Genomic DNA, 21,853 nt, shown 5'->3' with positions numbered 1-21,853 from the left:
GCACAAATTTGACCTTTGAAACACAACACATTATCACTGTTCAAGCTAAAATCAAAAGTCTCATTCGAATCTGCTCATGTTAGAATCTTTGAACTAAGTACTCATCGCTTAATTATTTAGCTCAAATCTACTCCACCCAAACTCGTTTAACTTGTAATTCTGCTCACATACCCCATCTTCAACCAAACTCGGATGAGCTAACATTGCTCTCAGATTAGTCATCGTTATATGGTTAAGGGTATTAACTATCACATTAGCCTTGCCTAGATGGTACTCTATCGTGCAATCATAATCTTTAAGTAATTCAACCCATCTGCGCTATCAAAGATTTAATTCTTTTTTAGTTAACAAATATTTAAGAATCTTGTGATCGGTGTAAATGATACATCTTTCACTATACAAATAGTGTCTCTAGATCTTCACAGCAAACACAACTGTAGCCAGCTCAAGATCGTGTATAGGGTAGTTACCCTCATGTGTCTTAAGTTGTTGCGACGCGTAAGCGACCACCTTACCATCTTGCATAAGCACACATCCTAACCCGACTTGTGACGCATCACTATACACCATAAATTTCCAACCCGATTCTAGTTGAACTAAAATAGGAGCCTGTGTCAGAACGGACTTGAGCTTATCGAAACTAGCCTGCTGTGCCACAGACCACACAAATAGAGCATTCTTACGTAGCAACTTTGTTAGGGGTGACACAATCTGAGAAAATCCCTCAACGAATCGTTGGTAATAACCAGCTAAACCCAGAAAACTACGAAGCTTGACTACATTTTTTAGTTGCTTCCACTCAACTATAGCTTCTATTTTCTTGGGATCGACTCGGATCCCTTCCATGGTTACCACATAGCCCAGAAAAGTGACTTTCTGTAACCAAAACTCGTACTTACTGTACTTGGCATACAACTATTTTTCTTGGAGTACTTGAAGTACAGTACGAAGGTGATTATCGTGATCAATTTTAATTTTGGAGTAAATTAGGATGTCATCGATGAAAACCACTACAAATTGATCCAAGTACGATTGGAACACCTAATTCATTAAATCCATAAACGCCACCAGAGTATTCGTCAAATCGAAAGGCATCACCAAGAACTCGCAATGTCTGTAACGAGTCCTAAAGGTGGTTTTATACACATCAGTCTTCTTGACTTTGAGCTGATGGTAACCGAAACATATATCAATTTTAGAGAAGACAAACGCTCCTAGAAACTAGTCGAGCAAATTGTCAATCCCCGATAACGGGTATTTATTCTTGATTGTCAACTTGTTTAACTATCGATAATCTATGCACATTCTCATCAACATGTCTTTCTTCTTAACAAATAACACTAGTACCCCCCACAAAGACACACTCAGTCGAATGAATTCCCTATCAAGAAGCTCCTAAAGCTACGGTTTCAGCTCGTCAGCTCTTCCGGTGCCATGCGGTAGGGCGCAATGGACACCAGAGCAGTACATGGTAACAGATTAATTCCAAACTCCAACTCTCTATCTGGAGGGAGTCTGAGCAATTTCTCGAGAAAGACATCTGGAAATTCCCTCACAGTGTGGATATCTTCCACAGAAAGTTTTACGGGGACAAAATCAGATATGTAGGCAAGGTATTCCTTACACCCCTTTCGGACTAACTTATTTGTTACAAGAGCGGAGATTACATTAGAGAGGTAATTTCGACGTTCACCAACCATGATCACCTCATCATTCTCATCTGTTTTCAAAGTAACTCTTTTAGTTACACAATCTAAACTGACCCGATGTTCTACAAGCAAGTCCATTCCCAGAATCAAATCAAACTCATTAGAAGGTAATTCCATCAGGTCAGCTGGAAATATCATACCCTGGAGCTCTAGAGGTACCCGCCTGTAAACTCTATCAACTCGAATTGACTAATCACGGAAAACTTTCCAGCAGTATTTTCAGTAGTTAAACCCAGATTTGTAGAAACAACACCAACTATGTACGAGTGAGTAGAGCCAATATCAATGAGAGCATAGTACGGAACAAAATAAATAAAGAAGGTACCTGTAATGAAATCAGCATCACCGCTGTCCTCGTGGCATCTCGTTGTATAAACTAGTACTAACTGACGAGTCTCAATTTGACCTGCACCGCTACTCGGTGCCTTCTGTCCTCTCCCCAAACTATTACCGCCTCTAATAGTACTGCGACCTCTAGGTAGTTGCTGAACCACTCACGGCGGCTGAACAGAACCCAGAGTTGAAGCTTCTGCCGTAATGGGCACCTGATTAGTCAACGAGGGCAACCCCTAACTCGATGCTCCATTGACCCACAACGGAGACACGCTCCTAACTTCTTCTATCACTTACCTAGATAGCGTTTCCCACAATCACTGCACAGCTGAATCTCAGTCACTACAGGTGGTGCCTCAGCCCTCGAGGGTTAGCCAAACCTCATTCGCTTCTTAGGATGCTGACCAGAACCAGAGAGACCCGAATCTCTCTTAATCTTACTCTGATCCCTCTTGTGGTCACGCCGTTCATGCCCAGTGCACTTTATTTCTTCCACTATCTTTGCTTTGTTAACCAGAATTGCAAAAACCCGCTTCCTCTGAGGAGCTATCAGAACCCGTAGATCATATCTCAATCCTTCCTCAAACCTCATGCACTTGTCATAATCAGACACTACCAAAGTCCGGGCATACCTACTTAGTCGTAGAAACTTGGCTTCATATTTTACCATCAACTAGTCACCTTGAACTAAGCTCATAAACTTGCATTGGCGAGCCTCAACATAACTCGCCCCCCACGCACTTACTTTAGAAGGCGTTCTTAAAATAATCTCAGTTAACCTGTTCAGGCTGAGTACCTTGCACAACTATCAGCCACCACTGATAGGCTTCGTCCTGTAGTAGAAACACAACACCCCCAATTTTCAAGTGGGAGTACAATCGATCAATCATAATACACTCGGTAGTCTCGAGCCAATATTCAAAAACAGTAGGAGTGACTCATATGACGCCCCTAAACAATTCAGCCCCATTCAATCGAAGTCATTCAACAACCAACCCTCGGCCTCCCGATCCCGAATGGGTCTCTACAACCCTTTTCAGTGCTTGAATCATGGCCTGGGATAGTGCGTTGTCTGCAACCGTTGGAGTTTGGGACTCCGTCTCAGCAGTGGGAATACCACCTGTCTCACTGGTCTCCAGATTGGGCATACTACCCATAAGGGATGACTCTGCTCGAGCTTTTCCTCGGGGTCCTCGACCCCCCAAAACACTACATTCACGACTACCGCGCGAACTCATTATGACAATCTAGCTTCAATGTCAGAGTGCACAGATCAGTTCAGATATCCAACAAGAAGATTTCACCAGTTCACATCAAAACATTTAACCAAACAGAAATACTTACAAGGTCAGCGTCAGAAGTTCGGTCATTCACTAAGTTTTAGTTTTTCCATATTAACTCAGATACTAAGTTATCACCAAACTACTTTTCTCATACATTATGAGTCCAAACATAGTTCGAGTGTTGACAAAACTAGCTTTGATACCACAAAACGTAACACACTAAACTAGGCCTAGACGTCTAGTCCAAGTTTAAAGAGGCACATTATCGATACTCAAATACCACACATATAACACAATAATACTAAATCGTATGTCACATAATATTCAGCACAAAGATTAGTTAAGTATATAATCATCTAAAAGTCATACTATCATAGTTTACTGAAATTCTTAAAGTAGTATTTAAATGAAAGATAAAAGCTTGACCGAGCTTCTGCGATGCCGACCTGTTCAAGACTGAGAACCACCTGAAATCCAACCAACAATAAATTAAGTTGTGAACTCAGTGCATAAATAAGTTTGTTCACATAAATACATTTACCAAACATTGTTCGTATTCAAAGATTTGATCTGCTAACATAAACATTTCTAGTTCAGATCCAAGACAGATTAATTTCAGATGCAGAAACAATTTTAGTTTCATATACAAAACAGATTAAAGTCAGATGCAGATATTCTTAACCCCCATCCGCTACATACCATCTTCGGCCATCCCAACATACTGTTAAGAGTGTTCAATGCCCAACCAACCCTACATACCATAGAGTGTTGGTCTGACACGTTTACAGAAACACAGTTTACCTGCTAAATCGTAATGCGATGAAGCGCTGGGATCAAAATTATACATATGGTGGCTTAGCTACTAATTTAGAACATATCACTTCCTTCTTCATAATATCCCAACCCATGCATGTACAAAGAACCGATATCAACAATATGTATTCAGTTATTCTAAATCGTTCCACAAGTAGATAGCACAGTTCAGTATCAGACTAAGTATTACAGTGCATATACAAGTATGGAATTCATGCATATGTCACAGGGTATCAAAAAATTCTCATTCAGTCAATTCAGACCATTCATACCATGGGGACATCAATATCAGTCTTAAGTAACATTTACAGCCTCAAAATTGATTTTTGGGCCTTTTTATATATGCCACACAGCCTAGAGACATGCTCGTGTCCTTACTTGTGTGGTTCACACGGCCTGGGCACACGTCCATGTCCTTGCTCGTGTGGATTAAAGTATAAATCAGAGAGTTACACGGCTTGGACACACAGTCGTGTCCTTTCCCATGTGACTCACACGGCCTGGGCATACGCTCATGTGCTCGCTCTTGTTGTCCTAAGTCACAAGCAGTGAGTTACACGGCCTAGACACACACCCGTATCCCTTGCCTGTGTGAACCCTGCACTAATATTGTCACACATGGCTTAGACACATGCCCGTGTGGCTCTAAATTGATGAACCGTGAGTTACCAAGCAACCCACACAGCCTGTCACATGGCCGTGTGGCGTCGATAGCCACCATTTTTGGTGACCGAAACTTGCAAAAATTAAGGTTTTTGGTATTTACCTGAAGAGATTTCGAAGTAACAACAACATAAAAGACCCTTAAAGCCTAAAACAATTATTCTGTTACACAATTCAGCCATTTAATCAATAGAATTTCCCAATTACGCACATAATGCCTATGTCGAAAGTTTCGACACGAAACCTTCAACGGACCCAAACTTACCAAAACTTCAGCGACAATCACAGAAACTTTCATGTTGCTATTCCTAACTACCAAGATTCCCGCCTATTAGGGAAACAAACGATCGTTTATTAGAGATTCTCGCAACTCACAAAATACCCAATTCAAAGCAAGTTACGGAAACGAAAGAAAATCGCTGAAACTCTCACATTGACAGTTACTTATACGATAGCCTTCTGACCAACAATTAACAACAAAATTTCTGTTAATCTCATATCCCTTACCACTACGATTAGCAAAAATAAAAGAAACGAAAAAGAACGAAGAAGAAGAACAGAAGTGAAGAAGAAGAAAAGGGAATAAAAACTAAAGAAGAAAGGAACTAACATTAATTAAATTTCTAACTTCCAAGCAGGTTTCTAGCATTTGACAAAAAATATTCCTTTTTTTCCTCTCCGAAACTCGAGCACAGGACCTTACAGAATATATACACTAAACCAGTGAACCAGCAAGCTCATTCTTAACACAAATTCACATTGAATTGAAATTTAAATATGTAACGCATGATTAAGGGTTACTTTTATAATAACAAAACTTTTAATGACGCAACTCGAACTCCAAACCTTAAACACAAAAACAGAGCATCGAACCAGAGATACCAGAATTTAACTGCAGGTTCTCACAATTAAATTCTTAAAATTTTGGGGCATTACATGCTAGCTCAACAAAAGCTCGATTATACTGCATTTGAATCATAAGGAAATTCTACGAGTTTGAAAATAATTTAATTGATTCAATTTTTTTGATGTGGAATTAAATTAGGCGGTCATGAGAATTGTTCAACTAGAGAATTTGATTAAAGAATTTTCTTGAAAAATTAATTTGGAAATTCTAAATGACTTTTGGGAAAATTAATTTTGATAAAGTGAAATTAAATTAATTAAAATAAATATGATATTTTTTAAAATTAATTTTCAAGTAAGACAATTGGCTGAATCGATAACTGAACTTGAAAATTGGGTCTGAAAACCTAAAACCGAGACTGAGACCCAAAAGGTGGTCAAACCGGGCCTGGTATGTGAAACCGAGATGGTGGTCCAACCAATGGCAGGACCAGACCGGTAGAGCCAACACCGACCTAGACTGAACCGGCTTGGGGTCCCGTGAAAGTGTCGCACCTGCGATGGCACCATCGGACTTGACAGTGCCGGCGGCAACAACGACGGTATTCTAGTGGCCAACGAGTGGTCTTTAGGCGGTTGAGCAGTGGAGGAATCACATTCCTACTGGGATTTTACTGGATAATTTGATTTCAGATTAGCTATTTCAAAAAAATATTATTATTTTAATAGATTTAATATTAAATTAATTTAATATTAAAGTGATTATCTTAATATTAAATTTAATTAATTTAATATTAAATTTAATCTAATATTTATCTTGATAAGTATTATATTAATTTAATATTAAAATGATTAAGTTTGATAATAGTTGAACTCTCTAAACTTCCCTATATAAAAAGAGTTATGAGTCATTATTTTTCACACACTTGAATTCAAGAGAAAATTGTAGAGAGAAATTTTTTTGAGAAAATTGTTTCAGAAAATTCTCTGAGATATTTTTTTATTTACAATTTAGCCTAAAAGTTTAGAGAAATTATGAAATTACCCCACTTGTAATTTTGTGAAAAATTTTCTGATTCAAAGGGAGCCCACACTCGATGGACGTGCACCTAAGGATAACAGAGAAGACTATTCGGTTGGAGCATTCATCCTAGACGAATCAAAAAGATACAATTCTGATTAAGTGTTTGTTAATTTAGATAACACAACCAAGTTCTAGTTTTGGAAAAAAAATTTAAAAACTCTGATTTTTCTTTGAACCTATTTTTCGTTGTGTTTTCTAAACTTGTATTTCCCAACAAGTCTTTGGTACACTTACCATTTACTCTCTTTTTTTTATTCCACAAAAAGCCTTAGAAAATTGTTGTCTCTTTTTTTTTTAAGTATTTATTTTAGTATTTTACTATACTCCTATAAGACACTTGTTAACCCTTTGATCATGCTTATGGAGTCTAAAAACTCCACTGACAATGTACCAATTTAGACTCCACAAGCAAGATCAATGGATTGACAAGTGATATAGGGGTATAGTTTAATATTAAAAAGTAAATATTTAAAAGAAAAAAGGAAGACACGTGGCAATTTTCTAAGGTTGCTTGTGGAATAAATAAAAAAGTAAACTCTGAGTATGCCAAATACCGGTTTGATTAAAAAATTTAAAAAATTGATTCAACTGATTTTTTTAGTTGGTTTAACAAGTTCGTATTGATTCCTGGTCTGACCGGTTCAAAGCCACTTTTCAGACCGGTCTCTTGGTCAGTTTTCGATTCAATCGGTCTGACCAACCAATCTAGCTCAAACAACATTGAAGAAAACTAGTTAATAATAAGTAAACTATACCATTAGTCACTAAACTATGAGTAAGTTTTTGTTTCGGTCACTTAACTAAAAAAGTTACAATTTGGACACTAAACTATTCAAAAGTTTTCATTTAAGTTACTGAGCTATTAAAACCGATGCTATATGGCTTTCTCTATTCGCACTGCCTACACCAATCGAAAGCTCTCTTTGCCCTTCTTTCCAAACTAAAATTCAAAAAACTCTTTTCTTCGATATTTGGCACTAACTGTCAGATTAACTTGGATTTAAAGTATGTTCATTTACTTGTAGATGGGTATTGATCTACTGTACCGATCATCGAATCATTACTCGAAGGTCGCAGGTGGAAAAAACTTAACAGTTTAGTGACTTAAATAAAGCGTTTTGAATAGGTTGGTGACTTAAATGAAAACTTTTGAATAGGTCAGTGATCAAATTGTAACATTATTTAGTTAAGTGACCAAAACGAAAACTTTTCTATAAATTAGTGACTAATGATGTAATTTACCCTTATAGCTAGGTGTCTAGCCTTAATCTAACGAAACAGAAAGCTATGCAAGGGAAAAAAATTGGCTCTCAAAATATGGAAAGTGGGACATTTGTAAAATAGAAATGCTAAGAAACGAGTAACATGTTGACTTGTTTTGATGTACCTAAATATGGGTGTCCCCCTCATAATTTATTTATTTTTAATCATTACCAATAAAAATGCAAAATATTAATAATTCTAATATTTCACAAACTTCTTTTATATTTCTATTAATTGCACAAACGAAATGAAAAGAATATTTCCAATTTTTAAAATATAACTTTTATATATTAAAAATATCATTTTAAAAAGTTATTATAGGATATTATAATAAATATAAATATAGCATACATCTTAAAAGCTATCTCTATCTAATAACCTCACGTGAATTCTAAAAAAGCTTTGCTAACGATTTGGAGATAATGTTGCCATAAAGTTGGTTCAATTATAAAAATTTGGGTCTTTTTAAGAGTTAGATTGCATTTTCCTCCTGTCTATTAAAAAAATGAGCAAATTAGTCCCTATATGATAGATTAAAGAGTAAACTGGTTATTCTATTAAAATTACATCCATTCTACTATTAAAATTTGGTCTCATGCGTGAGCATAAGGTACATGTAACACATTACAATTTAACGAAGTAAATCTTTTAACCTGTTAATGTGTTGTTATTCTAAAGATTCTAAGGTCCATTTATGGAAACCAATCCTTGACTTTCTTATATTGGATTGGATTCAAGTGAATCAATTCAACCCTTAAAATATGGAGATTCGATCGAGATTGTATTGCTGATTTTGGAGAACATATTTTCGATTGATTGTTCTTTGAATGTTAACGTTGTAATAGATATTTTTAAGGAGTTACTTTATATTCACTTAGATTGTATGTTATCAAGCCGAAATTTATCCATGCCTTGATGCTTGTCTAGGTTATGGATGAGAGCTTATTGAGAGCACTTGAATATGTTCATTGGGGAACTATTTTTGTTATTAAGTGCAAACTACTTTGTAAACAATGAGTGTTTACTGTCCAAGTTCTCAAGGGAATAATTTGGAGATGAGTGTTCTAGTTTTTAGGTGCAAAGGTGAGGTCTCTATTCTTGGGGAGTGATAGAGTGTGAATCACTTGTATGTGTGAATAAAGATAGTGAAATAATTCACTAAGTTAGGCTCCCCAAACGTAGGGAAACTGAATTACATAAACAAATCTTTGGTGTTCTTTGTTTTTGTTTGCACAGTTTTTAGTAATGCCAATCCGTAGTGGCCACTATAGTAAGAAAACAACTTGTTTGGTTATTCTGTTAGATACACCAATTTTTAATAGTAGAAAAAGATTAAGTTATTAATAGAAATGACCAGTTTATTCTTTAATCTAACGTACAGTGACCAATTTGTTTATTTTTTAAGTAAATGAGACAAAATGCAATTTGACTGGGTAGGAAACTCTACGATACTTTTACCGAGTAATTTGTGTGGATTGTGATGGAATATTTATTTTTTAAAATAACCGGTTAGCATATAACATTAAATGCTAAATTCATCTATAAATCGCTCACCTCTACGAAGGGTCCCTCACACATTCTCTTCTTTCTTTTCTCTACCTACCTCCTTTCCTCTCTCACTCAACGCCTTCACCAAAAAAGGAAAATCACTCACTTTTGCGTAAGTTTTCTTACTCCTCTCCGTTCTTCTTCTCAATTCTTCTTGTTTTAGTAAGGATTGTTGTAGTTGTACATGTATATGTGTGTAATGTATCTTGTTAAATGCATGTTTAATGTTAATATTGATGTTTTTAATATGTTTAATGTTTATGTTGTATTGGTGAAAATGTATTTTAGATGGCTAATAAATACACGCCGAAGAACATCCTCATAACCGGAGCTGCTGGCTTCATTGCCTCCCATGTCTGCAACCGTCTCATCCGCAACTACCCAGACTACAAAATTGTGGTCCTTGACAAGCTTGATTACTGCTCAAGCTTGAAGAACCTGGACCGTTCACGCTCATCTCCCAACTTCAAGTTCATCAAGGGAGATATTGCAAGTGCTGATCTGGTTCATTTTATCCTACAGACTGAATTCATTGATACCATCATGCACTTTGCAGCCCAGACTCATGTTGACAACTCCTTCGGTAACAGTTTTGAGTTCACCAAAAACAACATTTATGGAACTCATGTTCTCCTGGAAGCTTGCAAAGTCACTGGCCAAATCAAGAGGTTCATCCATGTAAGCACGGATGAGGTTTACGGCGAGACGGATGAAGATGCTGTGGTGGGAAACCATGAGGCTTCTCAGCTCCTCCCGACCAACCCATATTCCGCCACTAAAGCCGGAGCAGAGATGCTGGTGATGGCTTATGGACGCTCATATGGTCTGCCTGTGATAACTACACGAGGGAATAATGTTTATGGGACCAATCAGTTCCCTGAAAAACTGATTCCCAAGTTCATCCTACTGGCAATGAATGGAAAGATTCTTCCAATTCATGGGGATGGATCAAATGTGAGGAGTTATCTGTATTGTGAGGATGTTGCAGAGGCCTTTGAAGTCATTCTACACAGAGGTGAAGTTGGCCATGTGTACAATATAGGCACAAAGAAAGAAAGAAGAGTGTTTGATGTGGCCAGGGATATTTGCAGGCTGTTTAACTTGGATCCTGAAAGCCAGATCAAGTTTGTGGAGAATCGTCCTTTCAATGACCAAAGATATTTCTTGGATGATCAAAAGCTGAAAAGCTTGGGATGGTATGAAAGAACCACATGGGAGGAAGGTCTCAAGAAAACTATGGAATGGTATGTTAGCAACCCTGATTGGTGGGGTGATGTCTCTGGTGCGCTGCTACCCCATCCTAGAATGCTCATGCTGCCTGGAATTGAAAGGCAATTCAATGCCCCTGATTCGAGCAATTCAGGTTTAGGTTCGGCCCCTGTGACAAACAAGTTCAATCAAAGCAGGATGTTGGTTCCATCTCCAAAGCACAATATACCATCTCAAAAGCCATCTCTCAAGTTTTTGATTTACGGCAGAACAGGTTGGATAGGGGGACTTCTTGGGAAGCTCTGTGAGAAACAAGGCATACCTTTCGAGTACGGGAAAGGGAGGTTGGAGCAACGTTCACAGCTTTTGGATGATATCCAAACTGTTAAGCCAACCCATGTGTTCAATGCAGCTGGTGTGACGGGTAGACCAAATGTGGATTGGTGTGAAACTCATAAGCCCGAAACCATAAGAACCAATGTTGTTGGTACATTAACCTTGGCTGACATCTGTAGGGAACATGACCTCCTCATGATCAATTATGCTACTGGTTGTATCTTTGAATATGATGCCACTCATCCTTTAGGAACCGGAGTCAGTTTCAAGGAGGAAGATAAGCCCAATTTCACTGGTTCCTTCTATTCAAAAACCAAAGCCGTGGTATGGTATCTTAATCTAACAGTAACGCCCATTGATATGTCTTTGTTTCAAACTTTTTTCCTATTGTGATGCCAGGTTGAAGAGCTTTTGAGGGAATTTGACAATGTATGCACACTCAGAGTTCGGATGCCTATATCCTCAGATCTGAGCAACCCACGGAACTTTATCACAAAGATCACTCGATACAACAAGGTGGTTGACATTTCCAACAGCATGACCATATTAGATGAGCTTCTACCAGTTTCAATAGAGATGGCCAAAAGGAACTTGAGGGGCATATGGAACTTCACAAACCCTGGTGTTGTGAGCCACAATGAGATACTGCAAATGTACAAGGACTACATTGACCCAAATTTCAACTGGGTTAATTTCAGCTTGCAAGAACAGGCCAAGGTCATTGTTGCACCCAGGAGCAACAATGAACTCGATGCATCTAAGCTAAAGAATGAGTTCCCTGAGTTACTGTCTATCAAGGATTCACTCATCAAATATGTCTTTGAACCCAACAGGAAAACCTTTGCTTGGGAACTCTCAAACTAAGAACCATAACCATAAGCCTCCTCATCCAGGTGGTGTTGTTTGTTATTATTATAATTTGGCCATTGTCTAAGGTGGCTTGTTACACCCCCCCCATGTACTTGGGGTTTTATGTTGTTGTCGACCACTGAATAAAGTTACTTTATTATTGTACTCCATACCATTCAGTTCACTGTGCTTCCACATGTTCATAGTCATAAGAAAACCAATGAGTTTTTCTGGTTTGTTGCTATTACATCTGAGAATTCATATTTGTTATGTTATGCAGAATTTTTTCTTAAGAGTTTCGATTTTGTATGAAAGAATTTTTCTCGAAATCTGATTTGGCTCAATTCCGAAGACTCCAATCCGACACCAAATTTCAGTGGAAACAAGAGAAAAGCACAAGGAAACAAGAGGTTAAAAAAGAAAAAGCAATGCAGTACTACTGTGATTGTGATGTGAATTAATAAAGGCTGGGGTACGATGGCTAATTAATAATCCCAACTACCATGAAGTCAATACCTCTTGAATTGGATATTTTAATTTACTTAATTTATACAATTATTTAGAAAAAAAATAATCAAGATTTCATTGTATACTATTTTGGTGCATCATTGATTTTAATTTAGTGTAATTATATATATGAAATTTGAATTGTGGTTTATATGTACATATGAAGCTTCGATTTTGCTTCAATTATACACATTTAAAGAAACGAATAATATATTTATTTTTATATTGGGTTAATATAATTGTTTGTGTATACAATATATCAATATAAAATGATGTTATTGTTAGTGATTTATGAAAATTGAATCAATTAAAATTCCTTATATAAAATTGCACAAAATCAATGTTCATGTATGGCATTGCATATTGGACCAAAGTTTATGTATAATTTTGATATTTACCCTTCTAAAAATAAATCAGTCCAAATTAATTATAACAAAAGCTGAAACTTTATGTTTTTGTGTATCAAGATTTAAATCGTAATTGTTAGTTGTAAATTTTAATCTGGTAAGCAAATTTTAGTTCGAATTAGTCTGATTCTTATGTTTGATTTTATTTTGCAGTAGCTTAAACAATCAAATTTAATTTGTAAAATTTAATAAGTATATTTTGATTAATTATTTAAAATAATTTTAAATTAATATTCAGGTATGCAAATGTTTAGAATGAGTGTATTATATCAATTTTCTTTAAAATACATCAACATCACTCTTAAGTGGGAACAAGGTTAGATGATTGAGTCCCTAAAAGGAGTTTTGCAGGGTAGGATAGGGTAGGTCCCCAAACTCTCAAAACCCATGTTGGAGGTTATAGGATCTTTTTGTACACCAATATTTATCTAAATTTTTAATTTAAGGTTTTTATAATTTATAAAATTTAAATTAGTAATGATAAAATTTTATATTAACTCTTCAAAAATAATAAAATTTAATTTAATTCTTTAAAATTTATTAAAATAATAATTTTACATTTTATTATCGTAAAAGAAATGTAATTTTAATTTTGAGGCAAAAAGCATGAAACATCAATTCAAAGAATAATAATAATAAAAGCATGGAACATCAAGGAAGAATGTAAGATTATTGTTTCGCCCCTCTCAAGCTTTTATTTTCTTGCATTCCCTTCTATCTTAACTTTTTGTACATTCATTATAATCACCCGTTTTTATTTACACCAAAAACATCTAGATAGCTTATATCTTAACCTTCTAGAAATAAGAGAATATATTTTGTAGTATATAAATATAAGATAAAGGCATGTAAATGTATCATATCACTCTTTATTAAGTTGTCTAATGCACATGTTTAAATAGAATTTGGCGAAGTTGGACCTTGCAACCTTGGCAGAAGTTTAGGGTCCGTTTGTTTGCCAGTAAAATATTTTCCGTAAAATGATTTCTAGAAAATGTTTTACTTTTCTGTAAAATGATTTACAGAAAATATTTTCTAGTGTTTGGATGAATCAGTGTAAAATATTTTCATTGTTTGATGATTTCCGAAAATATTTTAGGAAAAGTTGTTTTACATATATTTTCCGAAAATAACTACTGCTCTGTTGAAAAAGGTCACTAATGGCATAAGTGACTCCTCAAGATGTGAGGCATTTAAATGTTTTTAATGTTTATTATTTATCAAAGGGACACAAAAGCCCGTAGACCATTGTTTAACCCATGGTGAACTAAAACATGGACTATATAGGCATTGAAGATATAAGTGCCCTAATCGCATAAAATGTTTTCAGTGAGGAATCAACACCTATGCATTCTTTCGAAGTTTAAACAGAGATATACATTTTCCAGGAGAAAAACATCCATCATTTCATATCTGAATACACTTGTTTGGTACAAAATTACTGAAATGAAAATTCTACAAACTTGATGAAGAGAGATTTGGATGTAATTTTTCAATGCACTAAGGGGCAACTAGGAATGCAAAGAAAGACAGTAGTAGAGTAGCAACTACATCATGGCTAAAGATCCGAGAAGCGTGTTGCGCACATGCCTCCTATTGTTGCACCAGGCCCTGCAGGTCAACATGGTTTAAGATGATAATGTTACACTCAAGCCAATAAATAATATATAATATAATATAATATAATATAATATAATATAATATATATATATGGTCCTTTCATCAAGGAGTGTAGCTGAATGTTGCAATAAGTTATTTTTCATTAAGAAAATGATATGTTGCAAGGATAACTCTAACAAACTGACATGGATCAAGAGGGAAAAATAAACCATAAGGCTCCAAGTATTCATTAAGTTCCATCCATCCAATTCCGGGCTCAACTACAACATCCATGTCCCGAATATGCAATGCCTTAACTCTCTACAAATTTAAAAAAATCACTCCTAGTATCACAAATTAAAAAACCAAATGGATAGAATTGCAAATTCATTTTACACGATGGAACATTGATGATTTTATCACAAAAGTAATTGCAAATTCAAGTACCTGATTACAAGCATAAAATAACAATTAAAATTTTATACTTGCTCAAGAAGAACCAAGACATTTTTGTAGTAGTTCCATGACATTACAAAACATCTTATTCAGATGTATGTAATAAAATACAATGAGACTCTGCAAATGGTTTATCACAAAGTACTGCTAGAAGCCGACCTATGTAAGAAGTTTCCAGTTTTGCTACATGTTCAAGTTCAACATAATCCTAGTAGTAGTTCCATGACATTACAAAACATCTTATTTAGAACATTTATTTGGGTGATTTCTTAGTTATCCAAGGAAAACAAAAGGGCATAAAAAAATTTGAAAATTTTCTACTGAAACAACAGTTGAAACTCAAATTTCACTCAATCAAAAATGACAAAAAGTTTCCTCGATACTGAAATTTACAATTGAACCCAATAAAACATAATATGAAACTAATGAAACATTTCCAAAATATAATCCTTCAATAAGCATGATAAATTCCACATCATTATCCCCTTAATATTAGAAAATGCAGGATCAAATGTTAAAGTATTGAAGTAAAAGAAATGACCAACATATCCTTGTACAAAATGCCAAAGAACAGATATCCAAACTTTTATTGACACTTCCAATAGAACTAGCATGATCTTGTCCTTCATCACATGTAAGTCACCCTCTTAACTCTCTAAGAAGGAAGAGCAATTCTATTGCTAGGACGGAGGACGTACATAGAAAAACTAGCAGATCCCTAATGTATAAACATAGCATTGAAGGACAATTTACGAAGCACACTATTAACCTTGCAACAAATGCCAACTCAACAAAGTCAAATACCGTGGCAAAATTGTGCGAGCAAGCTCATCAAGCAAAATCGAAATCGAGGCAACTATTAGCAAGGAATTATTGTTAGATATTATATATGTATAGTTTACGTATTAAGAGATTATGGTGAACAGACTCAAATTCCTTTTCTTCTCGCCTCTCTTCTCAATTCTTGATTAAGTAAAATTTGGTTTTAGAGCTAGTCAAGATTCACCATAGAAGCTGGAAAAGCACAAGAAATACAAAGAAATGGCAGAAGGAACTAGACTCAATACCCATTCTAGATTCAACTGGACACACTTAAGGAATCTAACAACCAAAAATATGCTAACTTTGTGGAAAATCAAGAACATATCACTAGAATTTTGGAGTTAATGGATAAAAAAGGACTACTAGCAAACCAGAATCCTGGGAGCACAATACCTATACTGATTTTTAGATTCCATTGTAGCTACTCAGTCAAGGTGAAGACAAGAAATCAGAGAAGTTACGATCATCGATGCACAAGTTAAATATACCTATAAGCATCATAATTCTTGTTTACTAGACAACCATGCTTTACCCAAACCAAGAAACCGAAAATACTAACAGTTGAGTCTAAAGTTAGTGTAAGTCCAAGCTAAGATCAAGCAATCATTTAAACCCAACACTCAATATCCACATCATAACACAAAGCGTAGCTCAAATTGATCGGGTAAGATAAAGTTGAAAAAGCGAAGGCTTGATTTTTCTTTTTATTATTTAAAAAATTTCAGATTACATGAAACAAAAATTAGAGAAAAAGGAAGGAAAACATAAGAGTAATCGATCGAGATGAGACATTAGAAATATGCGAGATACCTCGAGGAGATCGAGATGAATTTTTCTCATTGTGGACCCTAATGTTTTAGGGTTTCTTCGAATCTGAGAGGCAAGGCCGACGGTCGACCGACATAGACGACGATGCAAAGATGGTGCGGTGAGGCCAACGAACAGAGATGAGGAGTCGAAGGAAGAGGGAGAACCACTACTTAGAAGAGAAGAGGGAAAATGTCTTACGGATTAGAAATCGGTAAGACAATTTCTAAAATTTACTTTTGATTTTACCCGTGTTTGTAAAATGTTTTCCTGTGGGAATTCATTTTACACAAAACAAACACCGGAAATTTCGAAAAATGTTTTCTGGAAAACATTTTACACCAAACAAACGGACCCTTAATCTCAACATCGTCTCACCATGTTACATAAGGTGGGCCATGCAATCCCAGAAGAATATATAGGGAAGAGCTCCTATCAGCATCCGTTAATCCATCCCCTTTCAATATTTAATTTAATCACTTTATATCAACTCCAATAATGCTCCTAGTTGACCACCCGCCACTCTCCCCTTTGCACCTGTGGAGTAAAGTGTAAGAAAAATCAATTTAGAAAACAATGTTTATAGCACAACGAAAATTTAAAATTTTTCTTAAAACCGAGCCTTGTAGTATTTATAGTAATAAACCGTAGACCAAATTATTATCCTTGATCAAGGCGGTTTAGATTGTTTCCTAACTTTCTACCAAAGGATCTTCTTTGTTATCATTCACTACACCAAAACAGGTTTTTAGCAGCATTTTTTTAGGCCTTTACCGGCGCTTATTAACGCCACTAAAGGTATTTGCGGCGCTTCTACAAGCGCCGTAAAAAAGGCCGCTAACGAAAACGTCGCAAAAGTTTGCAGCGTTTACAAACAAAAACACTGATAAAGACCATGTTCTTTAGCAGCGCTTTAAAAAAAAGCCCCTAAAGACCGTGTTCTTTAGCGGCACTTTAAAAAAAACGCCGCTAAAGACCATGTTGTTTAGCGGCACTTAGAAAAAAACGCCGCGAAAGATCATGTTCTTTAGCGGCGTTTATTTATAAGCGCCTCTAAAGAACATGTTCTTTAGCGGCGTTTATTCTTAAGTACTGCTAAAGAACATGGTCTTTAGCGGCGTTTTTATACAAAAACACCACTATTTTTGGGATTTTTTTATATTAAATTTTCATTTTTCAATTCTACAGAGCAAAAATCAAAAGCAACTAGATCTAAACCAGCCAAAAGTAATAAATTTATATGATATTTCAAATTAAACAAATAAAATAATATTAATATCAATAAATAAAAGTGAATTCATATTATTTTTGCAAAAAATGTTAAATGTTAAAATGATAAAAATATTTATGTCATACACTATGAAGGCGGAAGTTATGATCAAACATCTTCATCATAATCTCAAGTCTTCTTTGGAGTTTGTCGTACTTTTTGCTCGCTCTCTGCTTCTCTCATTGCGCCTCCGCTTCCCTTCTTGTAGCCTTCCTCCTTGCCGCCTCTCTGCTTTAAGTTGTAGCTGGAGTTCTTCATATTTCCTTTGAACCTCAACTGTGGTCGCTTGCATCTGAGCCATCTGGTCTTTTAACCTCTGAACTTTAGCTTGAGCCTGACTCCCCGAAGCCATGTATTGGTGGGAGCTGGATCCAAAATATTGGGTTGGGCTAACAAAAGATCCTTGAAATCGAACCCGACCGTACCTTTCAGGACCCAAAATTTCAGTAATAATCCGGTTATCAATGTCTTCAAGATGAACAGAACTATCACTAGAAGCAATCGCTTCGTACTTCACCTTTTTATCCTTTAGTTTTTCCTAATAAATAAATCGCATAGTTAGGAACGCAATATTATATATTGAAATACATATGTAACATAACAATAGTCGCATTACAAGCAATGAATTAAACCATTAGAAAATAAACACTATAAATAACTAAAATAAGTCAAATCGTATTAAGTAAACGTACCATTATTTCACCAGCTTCAGGAGTCATGGGAGATCCATCTTTCTTCCTATGTGTAATTTCAAAAAATTGAATGCGTCCAACTTTTTGACCGAACGACAGTTCCTACAATATAGTAATATAAATATTATTTAATAGAAAGTTATACATATTCGACAATATTAAAAAAATTAAAAATACCTCCGCCTCAGCTACACATGCAAAACTTCTCGACCCGGCTGTGTGGGTGAATTTTTGTTTCTGCCTGCTGCTTTTTCCAACTTGTTCACGATCCTACGTTATGAAAATTTTAGTACGTAAATAGAAAATACTATAAACCAAAATAATTACAATAGTTTGGAAGTACGTCATACCTCGCCTTTCTTCGAATGCCAAAATCTAACTGCATCTTCCCATTGGTACCTCAGCATACCCGGCGGGACATTTTGCAATTTCTCATCGAGGGTTGTTTTTGTCTTATAATATTTTTTCTTCAAAGTACTTTTATTGTCTCTCCATCTTTTTCCCAATGCCTTCTTTACATAAGCATCCGAGACCTCTAAAGCAAACCTCGCCTACAAAAAACCAAAAACACAAGTTAGTAAAGTAAATATAAATGAAACTATTTCCCAAGCATTACAGATGACATTAACATTTTGTTACCTTAATATTATCGAGGGCTTGGTTTTTGTTGCTATCCGGCATTTGATGCCATGACTCGTAGTTGATAGGCAACATATTCGGATTTCGTGCTAAAATGCCCATATATCCTGCTAAAAGTCGAGCTTCTGATCCAACAGGCTGACCAAAACTGTTTCGTCCAACTTTGACACGCTTAACTGGATCTAACTCGTATAACTCTCTAAGTAGCGTACGTCCTCGACCTCTGCGCGTCCCACCATTTTCAGCTACAAATGGTACATTATAATATAAGAATTTGAAAAATAAATCAACTATAATGAAACACGCATGTAAATTAAATGTAAAATTACTTTGAACTTCAGAGGATCCTCACCGTAATCGAACATTCAAGATCCAAGCTGCATCTATTGTTCAGTACTATTTGTTTCTGTCGAGTTTGGATCATTTTGAACAATGCTTCCCCTTAGAAGTTTTCTTCTAGGCATTTTATCTGCAATACACATAAAATAATTGACAACTTAATAACTAATTACAACAATAACAGCACATATAAAACAGTTGAAATATATAATAAGACCAAGATTTAAATTATGATATTACATATAATTAAACAATCGTAAAATCTTACTACATCATTATTCGTAAATATCTTCATCGGTATCCTGGCGAACCCAGTGAAATTGTGCACTAGTACTAAGGATATTATCGTTTAAGTTTTATTTTGGAAAGGGCAAAGTTACTGATCTGTCGTTGATGTTATCTCTACATCCACTGCCCATGTCAAACAAGTCTCTAGGGATGTTACGGAGTACAACGTACCAACCCTTATCAGTTGGATCTTTTGAGTAAAAAGCTTGTTTGACTTGAGATGAGAATACATACGGCTCATCTATCAGTTGTTGTCCTGTGTGAATCAATCGGTCAAAGTTCACCATTGTAAAACCAAATTGATCTTGCTTAATTCCATGAGTTGTATTAACATCGGCCCAATCACCACGAAATAAGACAACTTTCCATTTGCCGTAGTAATCCAACTCAATTATGTCGGTAAGATGTCCGAAATATTCCACATTTCCCTTGACAGGATTATTGTCCCTAGCACTAGCATAACTTGTGATTGCAGAATTGACAACTATTCCACAATTTTGCGTTCTCCTCAACCTCTCGCGATATTTTGTATGAAATCTGAATCCGTTGATGAGGAACGCACTATATCTTTTAACCACTCGATTTGGACCTTGGGAGAGCCATTTAACATCGCCGCCACGTTCTTCCCACTCCAAACCTATTGAATGGAAAGTAAACCGAGTAATTAAAATGTTATGAGAAAACATTATTATTTGTGGCGGAAGCTCGAATCGCATACCGTTTGGCTTAACCATTCATAAAAAGATTCTGTAAACAACTTATTGATATCTCGATGTTGTGTTCTTCGGGAGCACGAACGAGATCTCAATATTTGTTTGTACTCACTATGTTAAAAAAATGTGATCTTTGTTAGAAGATAAACAGTTATTAGTTTGATAAATATTTATCAAATTTGTAGAACTTACTTCCGTAAAGGTTCCAATGATTCGTGGTGAAACAGAACATATCGATGTGCTTGTACCCACGATAAATGATCTAATTCTGCAATTTCAACTTTTCCGATTGGTTCTCCAAAACTTTGGAACAAATAAGTATTGGCTAAGTTATGGTTCGTGAGTCCAGCATTCCTATTTGGTCTGTTTAACCTTGTTTCAACATCTTCCAAATATCTTGAGCAGAAAGTCATACATTCTTCTGCCAAGTAGCCTTCAGCAATCGATCCTTCTGGATATCGCTTGTTGCGGTAGTAAGACTTTAATTTGGATAGAAACCTAAACACAATATACAACATTTCTTAATTATTGAAAGTAAAGGCATAGAGGTGAATGAAGGAAAACTTTAAAATTTTTAATTAACACCTTTTTATGGGATACATCCATCGATAGAAAACGGGTCCGCCAAGAATTGCTTCGTGTGGGAGATGAATTATCAAGTGAACCATAATGGTGAAGAAGGAAGGTGGGAAGATTTTCTCTATATTGCATAAAGTCAAAGCGGCTCGATCCTATACCTTCTGAAGTTCTTGCACGTCCAAAACTTTGCCACAAATGGCTTTCATTATGTTGGATAGTTCAATTATACAAGACGTCACCTTCTTGGACATACAACATCGTAGTGCCACTGGCAGTAAATCTTGCATCAAAATGTGATAGTCATGTGATTTTAGCGAATATAATCTGCGATCTTTAACACTAACACATCGAGATATATTTGATGCATACGCATCTGGAACCTTTATATCCTTCAATATCGTGTAGAACACTTCTTTTTCCGTCTTCGACATTGAAAAAATAGAAGGCGGCAACCGATATTTCCCATTCAGAAGTGGATTGGGATGAAGATCAGGTCGGATTCCCATTTGGACTAAATCAAGTCGACTCTGAAGATTGTCTTTTGATTTACCGTCGACATTCAAAATTGTACCCACAATGTTCTCGCAGACATTTTCTCAATGTGCATAACATCAAGATTGTGTCGTAGAAGGTGATGCTCCCAATAAGGTAACTCAAAAAAATACTTCTTTTTTTCCACAAGTCCGCCTCACTAGGATCGTCCTCTTCATCAGAGTCATCATCAGCTTCATCATTGGATCTTCTATTTCTTTGCGTGTTTGGTGGTTGGTTCATCTTCCCATAAATGAAATTCATATCT

General features: G+C 35.8%; 2 protein-coding genes across 2 annotated transcripts; one reads left to right on the top strand and one right to left on the bottom strand.

The window, feature by feature from the left end:
• Positions 1-411: 411 nt before the first annotated feature.
• LOC128040505 (uncharacterized mitochondrial protein AtMg00860-like) lies at positions 412-846 on the bottom strand. Its single transcript, XM_052629277.1, has one exon. It carries the CDS (start codon positions 844-846, stop codon positions 412-414), a length of 435 nt encoding a protein of 144 aa, XP_052485237.1.
• An 8,714-nt stretch (positions 847-9,560) lies between these two features.
• Positions 9,561-12,106, top strand: LOC105779695 (trifunctional UDP-glucose 4,6-dehydratase/UDP-4-keto-6-deoxy-D-glucose 3,5-epimerase/UDP-4-keto-L-rhamnose-reductase RHM1). Its single transcript, XM_012603574.2, has 3 exons — positions 9,561-9,654; positions 9,831-11,411; positions 11,487-12,106. The coding sequence occupies exons 2-3, from the start codon at positions 9,831-9,833 to the stop codon at positions 11,949-11,951; spliced, it is 2,046 nt and encodes a 681-aa protein (XP_012459028.1). The 5' UTR covers positions 9,561-9,654; the 3' UTR covers positions 11,952-12,106.
• The last annotated feature ends 9,747 nt before the right edge of the window (positions 12,107-21,853 follow it).

This window comes from Gossypium raimondii, chromosome 4 (genome assembly GCF_025698545.1).
Source record: "Gossypium raimondii isolate GPD5lz chromosome 4, ASM2569854v1, whole genome shotgun sequence".
In the NCBI taxonomy this organism is placed as follows: Eukaryota; Viridiplantae; Streptophyta; class Magnoliopsida; order Malvales; family Malvaceae; genus Gossypium; species Gossypium raimondii.
This window is presented reverse-complemented; position numbering and strand designations above follow the sequence as displayed.

Bases quoted from the DNA above. Each gene is read 5' to 3' on its own strand.
- LOC128040505 (XM_052629277.1), bottom strand. From the start codon at position 846: ATGGAAGGGATCCGAGTCGATCCCAAGAAAATAGAAGCTATAGTTGAG.
- LOC105779695 (XM_012603574.2), top strand. From the start codon at position 9,831: ATGGCTAATAAATACACGCCGAAGAACATCCTCATAACCGGAGCTGCT. The intron at 11,412-11,486 runs GTATGGTATCTT...TTGTGATGCCAG, and splicing joins ATTCAAAAACCAAAGCCGTG to GTTGAAGAGCTTTTGAGGGA.